Source organism: Podarcis cretensis, assembly GCF_951804945.1.
Source record: "Podarcis cretensis genome assembly, chromosome: 11".
Classification (NCBI taxonomy): Eukaryota; Metazoa; Chordata; class Lepidosauria; order Squamata; family Lacertidae; genus Podarcis; species Podarcis cretensis.
In genome coordinates this window covers 2,660,546-2,676,104 of record NC_137180.1, presented here as the reverse complement: position 1 = coordinate 2,676,104, position 15,559 = coordinate 2,660,546, and the positions used below count along the sequence as shown (strand labels likewise).

At 42.1% G+C, this 15,559-nt stretch overlaps 1 protein-coding gene across 1 annotated transcript in view; it reads left to right on the top strand.

Annotated features, from left to right (window-relative positions):
* Positions 1 to 12,199, top strand: part of ALDH1A1 (aldehyde dehydrogenase 1 family member A1) — a 63,425-nt gene extending 51,226 nt beyond the window's left edge. Inside the window, exons 9-14 of the mRNA XM_079996114.1 lie at positions 1,151 to 1,253; positions 1,441 to 1,625; positions 3,691 to 3,855; positions 8,509 to 8,666; positions 10,013 to 10,087; positions 11,585 to 12,199. Coding sequence (XP_079852240.1) covers positions 1,151 to 1,253; positions 1,441 to 1,625; positions 3,691 to 3,855; positions 8,509 to 8,666; positions 10,013 to 10,087; positions 11,585 to 11,657 — 759 coding nt within the window. The 3' untranslated portion in view covers positions 11,658 to 12,199. The remainder of the gene's footprint in view (positions 1 to 1,150; positions 1,254 to 1,440; positions 1,626 to 3,690; positions 3,856 to 8,508; positions 8,667 to 10,012; positions 10,088 to 11,584) is intronic.
* Positions 12,200 to 15,559: the final 3,360 nt, after the last annotated feature.

The following is a 15,559-nucleotide window of genomic DNA, read 5'->3' as shown; positions in this document are numbered from 1 at the left end:
TCTACATAGTGTTTGAATTGAAGGAATATCTCTTCAAGCAAAAGAATTTTTGGATATAAAATTGATTCTTCAAAGCTGAGGCGAGGGTGAAGTTTGGATTTTGGCTTAGTCTTTTGTTTCCCCCCTCAAATTTCAGTTTAAAAATAAAAATACACATTTTTATTTCATCTCTTTTTTATACAGAAAGTTGCATTCTACAAAAATAGGTAGCTTATCTCCCTCGTTGTGAGCATGCTTCATATTTTAGAAAGGACTACTTTTAATGAAGAATAATGTGGAGGGGGACCAAGATATTTTTCACTGTGCGGGGTATTTGACAAAAATGCATCTGTACACTTTGACCACATTTTAGCCCCCAAAAGTTGATATAAGCAACTACTTTCCTTGATGTAGTTAATTATTATTCTTAGACTGAAGCTGCTATTGAATTGGCTGTGCCCCATCTGCACTGCACATTTAAAGCAATATCATACCACTTTAAACCGTCATGGCTTCTGGGAACTGTTGGTTTCTTCAGGGTGCTGAGAGTTGTTAGGAGGCCACTTTTCCCCTCACAGAGCTAACCTTCTCAGAGTGGTTTCACAATCCAGGCTTCTTCCCCGGGAACTCACTCCCCCCTTCACTTACACACACTTTGGGCTGGTGAGAGAAAGGTGTATAGCTGACCTCATATGCCACCCAGCCCCTTCACTTCACACACTCCACACAGCCTGGCCCATCTGGGTGGCAGGACTCCCATTGACTTTCCAGGAGCCATCATTTGAACCCCAAGGATTATTGATATATTGTGTGAGAAGTCCCCCAAAGCTTGCCGAACACCAATATTTTGTAATACATCCCATTAGTAGAGCACTGTTAATCATAGGAATCTGCATTGTTCCAGGTCAGGCTGTTTGTCCATTGGCCCCGATATTGCCTGACTAGTAGCATCTCCTAGACAGAGAAAAGTTCTCCACTCTGCATATCACAGTTACTGTATTTTTAACTAGAGGTACATTTTGCATGCACCACATGTGCCCAACCACTGAGCTGGAGGTCTATTCTCCACTCTCAAATTGACAAGAGAGGTCAGCCCAAACCTCTTGCAAAGCAATGACCACAGTCTAAATATGGTGTTACACCATATTTCAAGTTGTGTCTTCTCTTTTAGGTTGGCAAGATGATCAAAGAAGCTGCTGGGAAGAGCAACCTGAAAAGAGTCACTTTGGAACTTGGTGGGAAAAGTCCCAATATCATATTTGCAGATGCTGATTGTGAGTGACATGCTTCTCTTAGATTTCTTGTCTTCAAAGCTGTCCCCTTCCACTGTGTTGCAAAGCTTTTTAATGTTAGTTTGGGGAGGTGTCTAAGCAAGTGAAAAACCAGATTGTTAGATTACGTTGCAAGGACTGCTGTTTTTGATTTACAATGTTGGCCTCTTCTGTGTCTCTTTCTTCGCAGTGGACAGTGCTGTGGAATTTGCACACATTGGCCTGTTTTACCATCAGGGACAATGCTGCATAGCTGGGTCTAGAATTTTTGTGGAAGAGCCAATATATGATGAGTTTGTACGTAGGAGTGTTGAGAGGGCTAAGAAAAATGTACTTGGAAACCCACTGGCTCCGGGAGTAAATCAAGGTCCTCAGGTAAGGAACGGTGTTTTGTGCCAGGGTTATCACCTGGCTCAGTGTTGTTAGCCACAGGTGGACTCAAAATGCAGACATCCTGGGAGATGGCATGGAGTATTTCTTCTTATGCCACTGCAAGTCTGCAGAAAGCCACAAACCCTTCTGAGCCAAAGTAGCTTTATAGGATCTTTGTGACCCCTTCTTCACTGCATTGGCTCCTGCCCTTTTCTGACCCTATATAAGTTGTCTTTCTTGTCTACAAACTTTGTGCATCAAATCAAAGCTGTGTGCAACTCTCTTGACTCCCACTTTAACCATTCCCTGACTCTCTTGATTTCTGGTCAAGGCAAGCTTCCTCTCCCTGTTTTCCTCTGCACACCTGTCCAGGCTGCCTTTAAGGAACTGATTTCAACCTCCTTTTTAACCAATAATTCTGCCATGCCCTTCAGTCAGATTCGTCAGCCCAACCCTGCAGGGGGGGGGGGGGCCTGAACATCACCCCAATGTATGACACTTTGGCAAACAGATTCAAATACTTTGGCATCTGTCATTAGGAATGAGGCTTGCCTTGTTTATTATACATCTGGGTTTTTATTTTAAAATGCATTTCTGACTCTTGATTTTGCTCATGGATGGACAGTCCTCTTCCTACAAAACAGACATATTTAATACAAATAATACTAGCCTACTGCTTGTGGTGAAACTAGGAGGTTCAGATTAACATGGAACTATTTATTAAGAAACTTTCACAGATCTTTGGAGAGTGGGACTAAATTTCATAAACTGCATTTAGCATTCAAATGCTTAAGTGGGCAATATGACTTTGAGGCTTTGGGCAGCAGGAAGTGTTGATGTACAAAACCTTGGCCTATCCCATCTGAATCTATAGGATGTGAAACTGCTGTAAATATAGTGCAAATGTTAGGCCTGTTCAAGCCATACACATGTGTTAGCTGAAGGAGCAGGGTCCCATCATCATTGTCTCCAGCCTACAGCTGAATGTTCAATGTGCTTTCTGGCAAGAAATCCTTTTGTATTTGTACACAGTTCAAAATCACATGGAACCCCTACGCATGAGCAACTGCTCTTGTGACACGTTCCCTTTACAAACATCTACACTCAACACACAAAGTCTGGGGGTGTTATGGAAACAGGGGTGCAACACTGGGTCGGGGCAGAAGTGTGTGGCTGCTCCTGCTGCCAATTATAAGTACAATATGGTGTGTGCATTCTCATGAAGGTGTCCAGTCACAAGAAGGGTTGCAAAGACTCTCCCCACAATCTGGGTCATCAGTGTTGTGGGTGGTTTTCAAGCATTCTACACTAGCCTTATTTCAAAGGTTTTCATCCATCTCCATCTCATAGCCATGACATTGGAATCAGTCCAAACCCAACACCTACATTTGGAAACATCCATTATTATTATTATTATTATTATTATTATTATTATTATTATTTATTGAATTTATATACCGTCCTATGCCTGGAGATCTTCTATAACCCTCATGTGGGATATGTCAAGGATCTAAGACTCTGCACTAAAAATCCCAAGTCCATAATTCTTCTACTTTTCCTTTGGTGCAGAAAATGCCGGAAATGAAGATATAGTACAAATTAAGCAGGAGGGTTTCCTCTCTAATCACCTTATAAAACTGTTTTACTGACTAGCTTTTGCTAACTACTGCATGTAATTGCAGTCTTGAAATCAGTTCTGAATTCATTTCTGAAAAGTCATTGGTTTGAGAATGCCATCCAGAAATATTTTTTAAGAGAAATTGGATAAGGCAAAGGGAGAACTTAAATACTTGAATGTAAAACTGAGCAGAGAGAGTTTACGAAAGTCCATGGCTCACAGGAGTGCCAAGACTGTATAAGCAGTGCTGCTTCAAAAAAGAAAAATTCTTTTGTGCTCAAAGTCCTAATTACTGAACTTCATGGGGAAAGGTGGCAGGGATCCAACTACTCAGAGGCAACTTGTTGCTCCATCTCTTGCTGGTAAAGAGTTTTTGTTTCTGCTTTGTTAATCTTAAGGCCAAAGAAATATCTTGGAGAGTGACTTATCAGTGCAATATTTCTTATTTAGATTGATAAGGAGCAGTATGATAGAATCCTGGCACTAATTGAGAGTGGGAAGAAAGAAGGAGCCAAACTGGAATGTGGAGGAGGCCCCTGGGGAGACAAAGGCTACTTCATCCAGCCTACAGTTTTCTCAAATGTTACAGATGAGATGCGCATTGCTAAAGAGGAGGTAAGCTGATTCAGAACATTCTGCATGTTGGACTACATTCTATGTTTCACTTGCCATGCAAGATGAGCCTTTTAAAAATCAAGCACTTAGAAGATTAGTTTTCACTCCTTTCCCACCCAGCCCCAATCAAGGCTGTGCAAAACTACGTTTTTACAGCTATGTGTGTTAATTTGGGTCAACTAAACAGAACAGGTCAGCAGGAATTAATACTTTCAGATGTTTTTGGCAATCATCAAATATATCCAGATTTCCAAAGAAGCTGAAGGGCAGCCACAGTTGTGAAAATCTTCCTCCCAGCATTCTCTGACAAGGCCCATGCCCCAATAAGAGGCCCACGCCTTGTCTCTGGAGACTCCTGTCCCTGCTGCTGCTGCTTCTGCTCCTTACTGTAGTGCCCATTAGCCTGCCCTCTCTGAGCAAGGAAGAGGTCAGAGGAGCCATGACAAAGAGCAGTAGCTTCCGCATCTCATTCCTTCCCTCTGGGAGGTGATGTCATACCCTCCAACATGAAAATAGGGACGTCCTAAGGAAAAGCGGGACATTCCGGGATCAAATCAGAAACTGGGATGGCAAATCTAAATCAGGGACATCCCTGGAAAATAGGGACATTTGGAGGGTCTGCATCTGATGCAGATTAGGAAAGAAAATCAAATTGGCAGCAGCAACAGTGGGGAGGGGGAGAAGTGGCCTCCTCTGAAATGAGGGCCCCCACTGAGACAGCCTTGGCCAAGCCCCCTCCCACTGCAAAAAGCCATGGATCTGACACAGGCATACCCCTCCTCCTGCATTGGGATGCATACTCCCCATGATGATGCTCATCTGAGTCTCACTGAACTGGCCACATGCATCTTTTGAGGTGATGGAGAAGGCACATCCAAATGCGGAGCCACCAGTGGCTATATGTGACTAGCTGCTCATGTCCATAACTCATGTCCTGAAACAAAGAGGGAAACTGAAGTCAAGCAGCAAGGAAAGGCAAGTCAGGGCTTGACAATCCTGGTGAGACCATCCTCCTAATTTTTCCTGCAAGCAAATTCTAAGATGGTTGTGGATTTGTGCTTTTGAAAAGAAAAACACTTAGACCTGGAGTACTGAAGACTGATTTGTACAAACAGTGACATTTATTGTTTAAATATATTCTGGCAATATATGGAAATGGCTCCGTTGGCTCCTATAGATTGTTGTAACAATTGAAATAAAATTAAAGTGAGTAGCTGGCATTCAGCTAAATTTTACTCAGAGCAGACCCACTGAAATTAATGGGCCTAACATAGTCACATTCATTCATTTTGAAGAGTTGTCTCTGAGTACAACTTACTTGAATACCAGCCAGTATTTGCATGTCACAAGCTCAGCACGTTTTACTGAGTATAGGATGGTGCTGCATGACTGCAATCCTGCAGTACTAGTACTAAGCACCAGACGAGCACAGTCGGACTCACCTCTGAGTAAACTTGCCTGGGATTGTCCTGTGGTTTCAGCTTCTGTGCAAATAAAGGTTTTATGCAGAGGGTCTGAGAGCAGAGAAAAACGAGGCCTGGTTTAACACATCCTTCACCAGCCTAGCACCCTCGGTGCAGTTGGACTTCAGTTCCTATCTGCTGCAGCCAGCACTGAAGCTGATAGGAGTTGTAGTCCCAAACATCCTGAGAGTGCCTGGTTGGTGGGAGGCTGGTTTCCAGCTCTATTGTCTTTACCAAAGACATTGATAAATGTGGCAGTTTATAAAACTATGACTGACTTAGAGAGAAAGTATAGATTTTGGAAGTCATAGTAAGCACCTTACAAACGAACCAGACCAGAAGGTCTCTTAACCTGAAGAACTTACGCATCAAAGGCAGTTGATGCATAAGCTCAACTACCTTATGCAGAAGAAAAATTGCCCATAGTGTGTGCACGGATCCCAGTGTTACCTCTGCTAAGCAAGCTTTGCATGTTTTGTATTGTTTCAAAGGACTTCAAAACCTGGTTGACCAGTGATCAGAGTGTGACAATAGAAAGTGTGAGAAGTGAGCTTTCTTCCAGACTATCACCTTTCTTTAAAAGCAGTTGCCTGTCTCTAGTGCCCTCAGATGTGAAAACTAGAAATATAATCTCCGGAGATATTGAGGGTGCCTTGTGATCTTTATTGTTGCTTCTGGCTGCTCTCTCTCTGCGTCTGCAGGTGTGTGTGTATTTCTAGCCACCCTTCACCCAAACAACTCCGGTCAGCAAACTTGGTTCTCCCCCTGCCCATTTTATCCTCATAACAATTCGGTAAGATAGTTTAGGCAAGGGGTACCATATGTCTAGCAAAATTAGCATGGGGGGCGGATTTCAAAAAATCTGCAAATGAGTGGGGTTTTGCCAACATAACCAGAAAGTGTGTGTTTGAGTATAACTCTTTGCCTTTTGTGGGCGGCAAGTTTTGTATTCTTGAAATATGGCAACCCTAGTTGAGGCTGAGATAGTGACAGGCCCAATATCACTTCTGTGGCTGAGTGGAGAGTTGAACCCAGGTCTCTCTTATCCTGGTTTGCACCACACTAACCTCTTTCCCAGGACAGATTTGACCCAGCCTGGCAATCCTTGCATTCTGATTTAGGAAAAAAGCTGCCTTTTCTTGAATTCAGTGAATAAACAAAAAGTTCATGTGGGAATTTCTCTCCACACAAACTCTAGAAACAAAAATATTGTACTTTTTCATCGGGATGAAAATAATGAGGGTCACAAATGGTTCAATATTTATATAAAATGGTGAGTCTAGTGGAAATGTGTTCTTGTAACAATAGTTCAAACAAACAAAAGGAATAAAAAGATTTTTTAAACTTTGTTTTCTTACTTATGCAGAAACTTGTAGATAAGCAAATCTCCAATAAACATTTATGAGATGAAAACACAAATGTGTTCTTAATTTTTAAATAGAAGCACACAATAAGGAGTTTAATAACAATTTACTTGCACACTCATCACAAGGATGTATTTAGACAATATGCTTTAAAATCCAAGTATAAATATGAGGTGTTCCCCCCTCCCAATAATGACCCAGGCTAATGAAGAAATGGAGCAGACTTATTAGAGTGTGAAAATGTGTGAAAGTGACATAAAGTATAAATAGAATTCTCCATCCCCGGTTCAACTATTCCTTTCCCACCCCACCCCCTCCTTCTACATGCAGACATTGTGAAAGAAGTTTCAGGTTTGCAGGTTTCTTTCTCCACTGTGTAAATCATAGGATCAGAGAGAGCATGGTAGGTTATTTCACAGAATCACAGAATTGTAGAATTGGAAAGGATCCTAAAAGTCATCTAGTTCAATCCCCTGCAACGCAGGAAACTGAGAGCTGGAGCTCCCCCAACAGATGGCTGTCTGGCCTCAGCTTGAAAATCTCCAGCAAAGGAAAGCACACATGCACACACAAGGCAATTGGTTTCATTTTCAAACTGTTTTCACTGTTAGCTTAATCTTGCTAATAGTAGATTTCCCCTTTAATCGAGGGGCATCCTCACGAAGTCCTCCCGTACTTTCCCCTGTTTAAATGTATGTGTGTGTTTTCAACCTTGGCTATTTTACACTTTCTAAGGATTGAAACTAGGGACGCGGGTGGCACTGTGGGTTAAACCACAGAGCCTAGGGCTTGCCGATCAGAAGGTTGACGGTTCGAATCCCCACGACAGGGTGAGCTCCTGTTGCTCAGTCCCTGCTCCTGCCAACCTAGCAGTTCGAAAGCACCTCAAAGTGCAAGTAGATAAATAGGTACCACTCTGGCAGGAAGGTAAACGGCGTTTCCGTGTGCTGCTCTGGTTCGCCAGAAGCGGCTTAGTCATGCTGGCCACATGACCCGGAAGCTGTATGCCTGCTCCCTCGGCCAATAAAGTGAGATGAGCGCCACAACCCAAGTCGTCGTGACTGGACCTAATGGTCAGGGGTCCCTTTACCTTAAGGATTGAAACAACCCATGCTTAATGAAGGAAAGGTCCAGTGTCATCATTGTGATGGTGCGGATGCTTTGTGGTTGCCTTTACATCCTACAGCTGCAAATCCACATTTTGCTTCTGAGTAGACAAGTTCTAAGGCTACAATCCTAATCCCATTTACCTGGGAGTCAGCCCCACTGAATTCAATAGTTCTGGGTAGACAGAATTATACAGCAAATTATCTTGTCCTGCATCCTCAGGCAGCAGAGAACCGGTGTTAAACTTCTTCGGTGTGACAGACCTTTGGATGTTTGAAGAATGCTATCATTTCCTCTCTTAGTCTTCTCTCTGGGTTAAACATATTCAACCCAATATTCAATATTTCTTTGGAGGACTTGTTTTCCAAACTGCTGAACATATTTCTGGTTCTCCTCTGAAGGCAATAGCTATAATAGGAGATCCTACATTTATTTGAATCTGAAATCTCCATGAACCATGCTATAGAGAATCTCTGCGTTCCATTTAATGGAGTTATGAAGATTAATGTGATAGGGAAGGAGCAGGCAGGTTGGTAAGTTTCATAGGGAAAATGTGGGTCTAAAATTATAAAGTAACCACTGTGTCAAAGAGCACTGATTTGATCACTAATGAGAATAATACTTTAAGACCTATGTAATAGGGAAAGTATACTTTGCAAGAAAGTATCTATTGATTTTTGCCATGCTAATTGTTGATTGCTTCTTTTGATTTCAAACAGATTTTTGGGCCAGTTCAGCAAATCATGAAGTTCAAGACTGTTGATGAAGTTATAAAAAGAGCAAACAATACTCATTATGGTCTAGCCGCTGGAGTGTTTACCAAAGACATTGACAAAGCTCTGACATTTGCAGCTGCTCTTCAGGCTGGAACAGTCTGGTAAGTACCCTTGGTGTTGTTATTTTACCCAAATTAACCTTACATAGAAGGCTTACGGCATGATTTAATGGGTATTTGTGATCTGAAGGCACACAGAGTACCTGAAGAGAGAGAAAAGCTGTGTAACCTCAAACCTGAATAGCATCTTTGAGACATGAACCTATTAAGTCTGCTACCTCTTCCTACATCTTTAGACTGTAGTTTTAACAAAGAATCTTTTTTGCTTCAGGGGTCATACCCTTATCAGAATTGGCATCATATGCCACCCACCTGTCAATCATCTGACATCCCAATGACATCAGATGCAAGGTGCTTTGAGGTCCCAAAGTTGGTTATTTCCTCCATTTTAGCAAGAGATTCAAGGCAAACGGCTTAGTTTTAGCAGCAGTTTCCGTGTAAATGCCGTTCTGAATCAAGAAGGGGTTTGCATGGACTCCTGTGGAACTGAGCAAGGTTTAACCTCTGCTTATCAGCTGATGGATCCTGTTCCAATAACAGGCATGTGCAGCCAGCACAAAATACAGCCCTGCCCATTGGATGGCATCATGAGTTAGGCACAATTTTGAAAAACATTTCTCAAGGGATGCAGTTCTACAGCTTCTGCTTCTGTGCCACTGCTAACTCACATCACCATCTGCCATGCTGCAAATGGTGGGAGCACATGAGGTTGGGCCTTTGAGGAAGATCTCAGCACACAGGTAGGCACAAATGGGAGCAGGTGTTCTTTAGGGTCTGGTGACGCAGACCATTTAGCGCTTCAAAGGCTAATACCAACATTTTCATTTTTGTGCAGGAACTTCCTGGGAACCAATTAAGCTGGTGAATCACTAAGACTGTTGCATTTTCTGAATATTTTTCAAAGGCATCCCCACCTACAGTCCATTAGAGTAGTAGACTAAGGCATGCATCATTGTGACAAGGCCATTCTTCTTCAGGAAAGTGTGTAGCTGGTAAACCAGCTCAAGCTGACACACTGCAAAAATTTAGAGGCAAACAACCCAAGGAATCCTTATCAGAGCAGGGATTTAAGTCTGAAAGCTCACTATCCATACTAATCACTGAACAACATGCTACTCCACATGTAGACAGTACTGTATTTCTGTATTTTCTATGAATTGGGTTGAATAATTCAACAATTTCTACTGTTAGGTAGCAGACATACAGAAGAGCTTGCAGCAGTTCTGAAGGCATATTTGTATTTTTGTGACATGAGAGGAATTCATGTTTATTCTGATTTTTAAAGTATGCACATAGTGCAAGATTCTGTAAAGAAACTCAGCTAGCTCTTATGACCTAGCAGAATTCCTGCCCATGACTAAGTTGCTCCATCTTCTCTTTTTCTTCAGGGTGAACTGCTATAGTGCAGTGGCTGCTCAGGTTCCTTTCGGAGGATTCAAAATGTCAGGAAATGGCCGAGAGCTGTAAGTAAAGTCAGTGGGGATTTGTTTCAGATGCAGATTTCAGAGATTTTATCTGAGCAAGTTCGTATTTGCACAAAATGTCACCACTACAACATTCTTATTTCCAGGAAGTCTGTCTTTGCTCTCCTGGCATTTCCGCTGCTTTGGCTTATAAGAACGAGTAACCAGTCAGGGAAGACAGGAAAGGAACATCACTGTGTAGAAACTGGGGGTTGTATTAACTCATCCTATGATATGCTGTCCATATCAGTTACAGTTAGGAAGGAAATAACCTGTGCTGTTTCTGTTTTGCAGTGGTTTCTTTTCCACCAAATGCCAAGTTATTCATCTCACTGTTCACTATTTAATATAATTTACATAATTATTTATCAATTTAACATAATGAATGATGCAATTACTTCCATGCTATTCATTTCAACACAATTTAAAATGGGGGTGGGGGTGGGAACCATAATCAAGGATATATATATTTGTGAGACTGAGAAACAACAGCAAAGACTGATCAGTATTTGCTGGACTGATTTCCATTCTGGGCATGGCGTGAATAAGTGAACATCAGCAGCTTTTGCTTCTGTTTTCATTGGAATTCTTCAACATTGCTAATTACATTTTCTATCCAGAAGTTTGCCCTGTTGGATATTCTAGTGGCATTTGTTTTCCTGCTGGAATGGACTGTTTTGTAAAACTGAAATGAAAAAATGTGAATGTACAATTCATTTCAGTTTTACAAAACAGTCCATTCTAGCAGGAAAACAAATGCCACTAGAATATTGCCTGAAGCTACCCCAAACTTGCATTTAAAGATGTCATAAAATGGTATTTGATAGCACAGATCCATACAGAATGCAAGCCTCTGTGCCTTCTTGGTGAGCAAATAGCCTTCTTTGGTGAAGAAGCTGATTTCTATTCTGAAATGTTATCTAGCCCAGATCATGCATTAGGCCTCAGAGGAAGACAATAATTTCTGTAGAGTCCATGGCTGAGTGCTGTTGTGTCTAAGAGAATTTGGACACAGTCACTAGAAATACGCCCTTTGTCAGACTCTTTTGAAGCTTCATGGCAATGAATAGAAATTGTACTAGAATGTTGGTCCTTTCACTTCCATAAACAGGAAATGCCTTCTGTCAGACTTGACTGAAACACCCCCTTGTCAGTCAACCAATTGACACTGCCGAGTTCTCATTTGAAACCCCCTCAACCAACCAGTGTAAGCTGAAGGAGGCACATGGTTTAACTTTCAAAAGTAGCTCATTGACCGTAGCGTTCAAATTCCACTCCTAGCCACTCAGTTGCCAAGCCAAAGCTTCCCAGGCTCTGACTGTCATCATAAAAAAGGCTGTCACAGAGACTGACATCTCTGGCTATCCAAGCTTCCTGTAACATCTGATCAAAATACACTGTCAGATGATATTTGCAGCTCTTGGACATTGAACATGCTAGATCACAGATATATTAAATATTGTTGCTATTCTGATGGTCACTCTCTCTCTCTTTAAGTGGAGAATATGGCCTTCATGAGTATACAGAAGTCAAGACAGTCACCATCAAGATTCCACAGAAGAATTCATAATGTCACTGCAGGGAACAGGAGGACTTGACCACATCAGATGCTAATCAGACTTGCAAGGCCAGCTATAGAGCAGAACATTTTGTAGCAGATGTTTTCATGTAATTTGGGTTTTCTTTCTATCTGTAAAAACAAATGTGTTTAGCAATTAACAGTCATTTAGAAAATCTTAAATCTGCTTAACTAAGAAAGGGAAATCTTAATGTCTGAATCTATTTAACAAGTTTTGAATTTTGATGAAAAATCAATTTTAATTCCCCCCCTCCCGTATTTGAATATATTTGAATATATCTGTAGTGCTATGGGAAATAAAATTGTGAACATATCATATTTACACAATTTGCTTTAGTGTGCTGTTATAGAATCATAAGCTGTCATCTCTTTGTTAAGAGCTTGGCAAAAGTATTTAAATATGGCTATCTAATAGAGACTTTGTAATCAAGAGCAAAAATCATTAGCAATCTTCGGGTACATGTTGTAACTTTGATTCTGTTCATAATAACTACTGTGGAGAGGCATTTTGGATGTAAACTTTTAAAAATCTATCCTTTTCTACTGTTATTCATTCAGTTGTCTGTTTCCATTACAAACTAAAGCTGTATCCTACACACACAATCTATGTACAATTCCCTGGGAGTAACGCCCATCAAACACAATGAGGCTTATTTGGCAGAGGTATGTAAGGCATTGCACCATAAGACGTTATGCTTTGTCATTAAGACATTGAGAATTTTTACATGCAGAGTTTTGAAAACTAAACTAATTCAGTTGGTAATAAGACATACCGGTACCTATACTGCCCATCTACAAATATATTTTATATATTCCATTTATATACATTTATCCAAAGATCCCAGAGTGGTGTACAACATTAAGAACATAATTTATGCAGCATAACAATAAAGACATAATACACAGCATAATAATAAAATAATCATAAAAATACTGCCCCACATTTAACAGGCCATAGATTATTTAATGGCTGAAGGTAAAGAGGAATGTTTTCGCCTGGCACTTAAAGACATGTAAAGATGGCACCAGCACCCACAGATGAGGAGCCACCACAGAAAAGACTTGTTCTTGTGTTGTAACCGCTGGACCTCTCTGGGATGGGGGACATAAAGAAGAGCCTCAAATGACACGTGCAGGGTCTGGGTGGGTTTGAATGGGGAAAGGTGGTCCTTAAGGCATTTATAGGTCAGCATCAGCACTTTCAATTGGGACTGGAAACTAATTGGCAGCCAGTGCAGTCGGGGCAGCATCAGGGATATACAGAATGCTCAAACCATCTCATTTTGATGAGCAACCTGGCTGTCAAATTTTGCACCAGCTGAAGTTTTCTAACTGTCTTCGGAGGCAGCCCCACACACAACACCTTGCAGTGATCCAACCTGGAGGTTACCAGAGCACAGGCCACAGAAGTTAGGCAAAAAGCTGGTGGAAGGCACTCTCTGCCATTGAGGCCACCTGAGTCTCAAGCAATAGCAGAAATTCCAGAAGTACCCCTAAGCTATGTATCTGCTCCTTCAGAGATAGTAACCCCAGCAGCAGCAGGCAATCTTCCATCCATCTGATCTAGGGAACCACCTACTAACAGGGCCTCAGTCTTATCTGGACTGAGCTTCAATTTGTTGGCTCCCATCCAGTCCATTACTGGGACAAGACATTGATCCAGCACATCCACTGCCAAATCTATAGATGTAAAGGAAAATTAGAGCTGTGTGTTCTCCGCATAAAGCTGAAACCACACTCTAAAACTCTGAATGACTTCACTCAGTGGCTTCATGGAGGATAGAATTGAACCCGAAGAGACCCCACACTGAAGGCCCCATGGTGCCGAAAAACACACCCCAAGCATCAGCCACTGAAGATGACCATCCAGGTAGGACCAGAACCACTGCATAGCCATGCCACCCACCTCCAACTCTAATAACCTTTCCAGGAGGACATCGTGATCAAAGGTATTGAAAGCTGCTGAGAAGTCAAGGAGGATTAACAGGGACACATTGCCCCCCCTCCCAACAGAGGTCATCATATAAGGTGACCAAGGCAGTTTTTGTGCCAAAGTCAGGCCAAAACCCCAACTGAAATGGATCTAAAAAATCAGTCTCCAATAACTCCTGGATCTGGTCAGTGACCACTCACTCAAGAACCTTGTTTTTTTTAAAAAAGGTTGGCAACTGGCTGGTAGCTCTCAGAATCTAGGGATTGTTTCTTAAGCAGTGGTCTTTTCACTGCATCTATCAAACTAACAGGAACCACCCCCTCTCATAAAGAAGCACTGACCACCTGCCCATCTCAGAAAGCTGTCTCCTCCCTGCTGGATTTTATCAGCCAAGAGGGGCAAGGGTCCAGAATGCAGATAGTTTCCCAAAGCAATCCAAGTGTCTCTCATGTCTTGCTACAATGTTGTTTTTAACAGGATATACGCTTGGTCTTCATCACCCCAGTTATACAGAAAATTCCAAGTGGGTCTGAACCTCAATGCTTAAAATCCCTGATAGATTATAAGGATCCAGAGATCATGCTAAGGGTGGCCAAATTTTGTGTGGCTGCCATAAAACTCAGGGAACAAGCTGTGCATTACAAAGACTAAGGCCTCAGATGCAAACCCTAGATAATATTTTAGAGACTAAGACCTAAACCACATTTCTAATGGCTGTCATATTCGTATTGTTTATTGCTATATTCTATTGTAAATTCAAACTTAATTCTATTGTGTTTCATGTTTGTTTAGTACAGTATATGAATCTGGTCTGGGACCGTAATAAACTTCATTTCATTTCATTTCAATCCAAGTGCCTTGTCCACATCATCAAATCACAGCAACTGAAATTCATCTGACGACACAGAACTGGCCACCGTGCTCGGGACATCTCTTGAGATTCAAATGCTGTTACAGCAGAGACAAGGTGATTTTACCCTCCAAATGCTTGGCAAGCAAGTCAGAGCAAACTACCCTCAGTCCTACCACCTCTTTTAGCCAATCCACAAAAGTCCCTGCACTACCCAGAAAAGCTCTGCCAGGTGGCATAGGGAGGATGCCATGGAGGTAGCAAAGTATGCTTTTTTGCTGCCTTCACTGCCACTGCCATTCGGCTGGAGTTTTCCTCCACTTGCATTCAAGCTGTATCTCAGCTTGATTCTTCACTTAAGTTTGAGAGGATACCACGTGGTCAGACGGACTCCATGAAGCAGGAGAGGGGACTCGGGGTGATTGTGTCAACAGCTGTTCCACTGATCAAGCAGGGCTTCAACGGGAGTGCCTGCCATATCAGTGGGGAAAACTCCCAGAGTTGACTGGAAACCACTTGCATCCATCATTCATACTAATAGGTCCCCCACCTCTGCAGAGGGGAAAGGGTGTTGAAAGCCTAAAGCTCAACAGGAAGTGGTCTGACCATGACAAGGGGCTGGTGTCAATATCCCCCACTTACAGATCACTCTCTTCTGGCCCAGTCAAAAAGACAAAATCCAGTGTGACCAGCCATATGTGTCGGACCAGTGACATGTTGGGACAGCCCTGTTGTCATGGCAGCCATGAAGTCCTGAGCCACCCACCTTGGCATGGATATTGATGTTCCCAAGAACCAACATTATGGGAGTCCTTAACATCGCCGCTAAGACCAGGTCCCCCAGCTCAGGCAGGGAGACTGCTGGGCAGCCAAGCAGGCAGTAAACCAAGATAATCTCTAATCTGTCCCAATTACCCAATGCCATAAATAAATAATTAAAACATAGCAAATGTTCTACTCTGAACTAAGCCCGGCTGAATTCAATGGGACTCACTCCCATAAAAGTGAATATAGGAATGCAAAATAAATGGCCTGAGAAACAAGAAAGGTTTTCATTTGGCACTGAAGATATAGCAAGCTCAGCACCAGACAAACCTGCCTGTGAAAAGA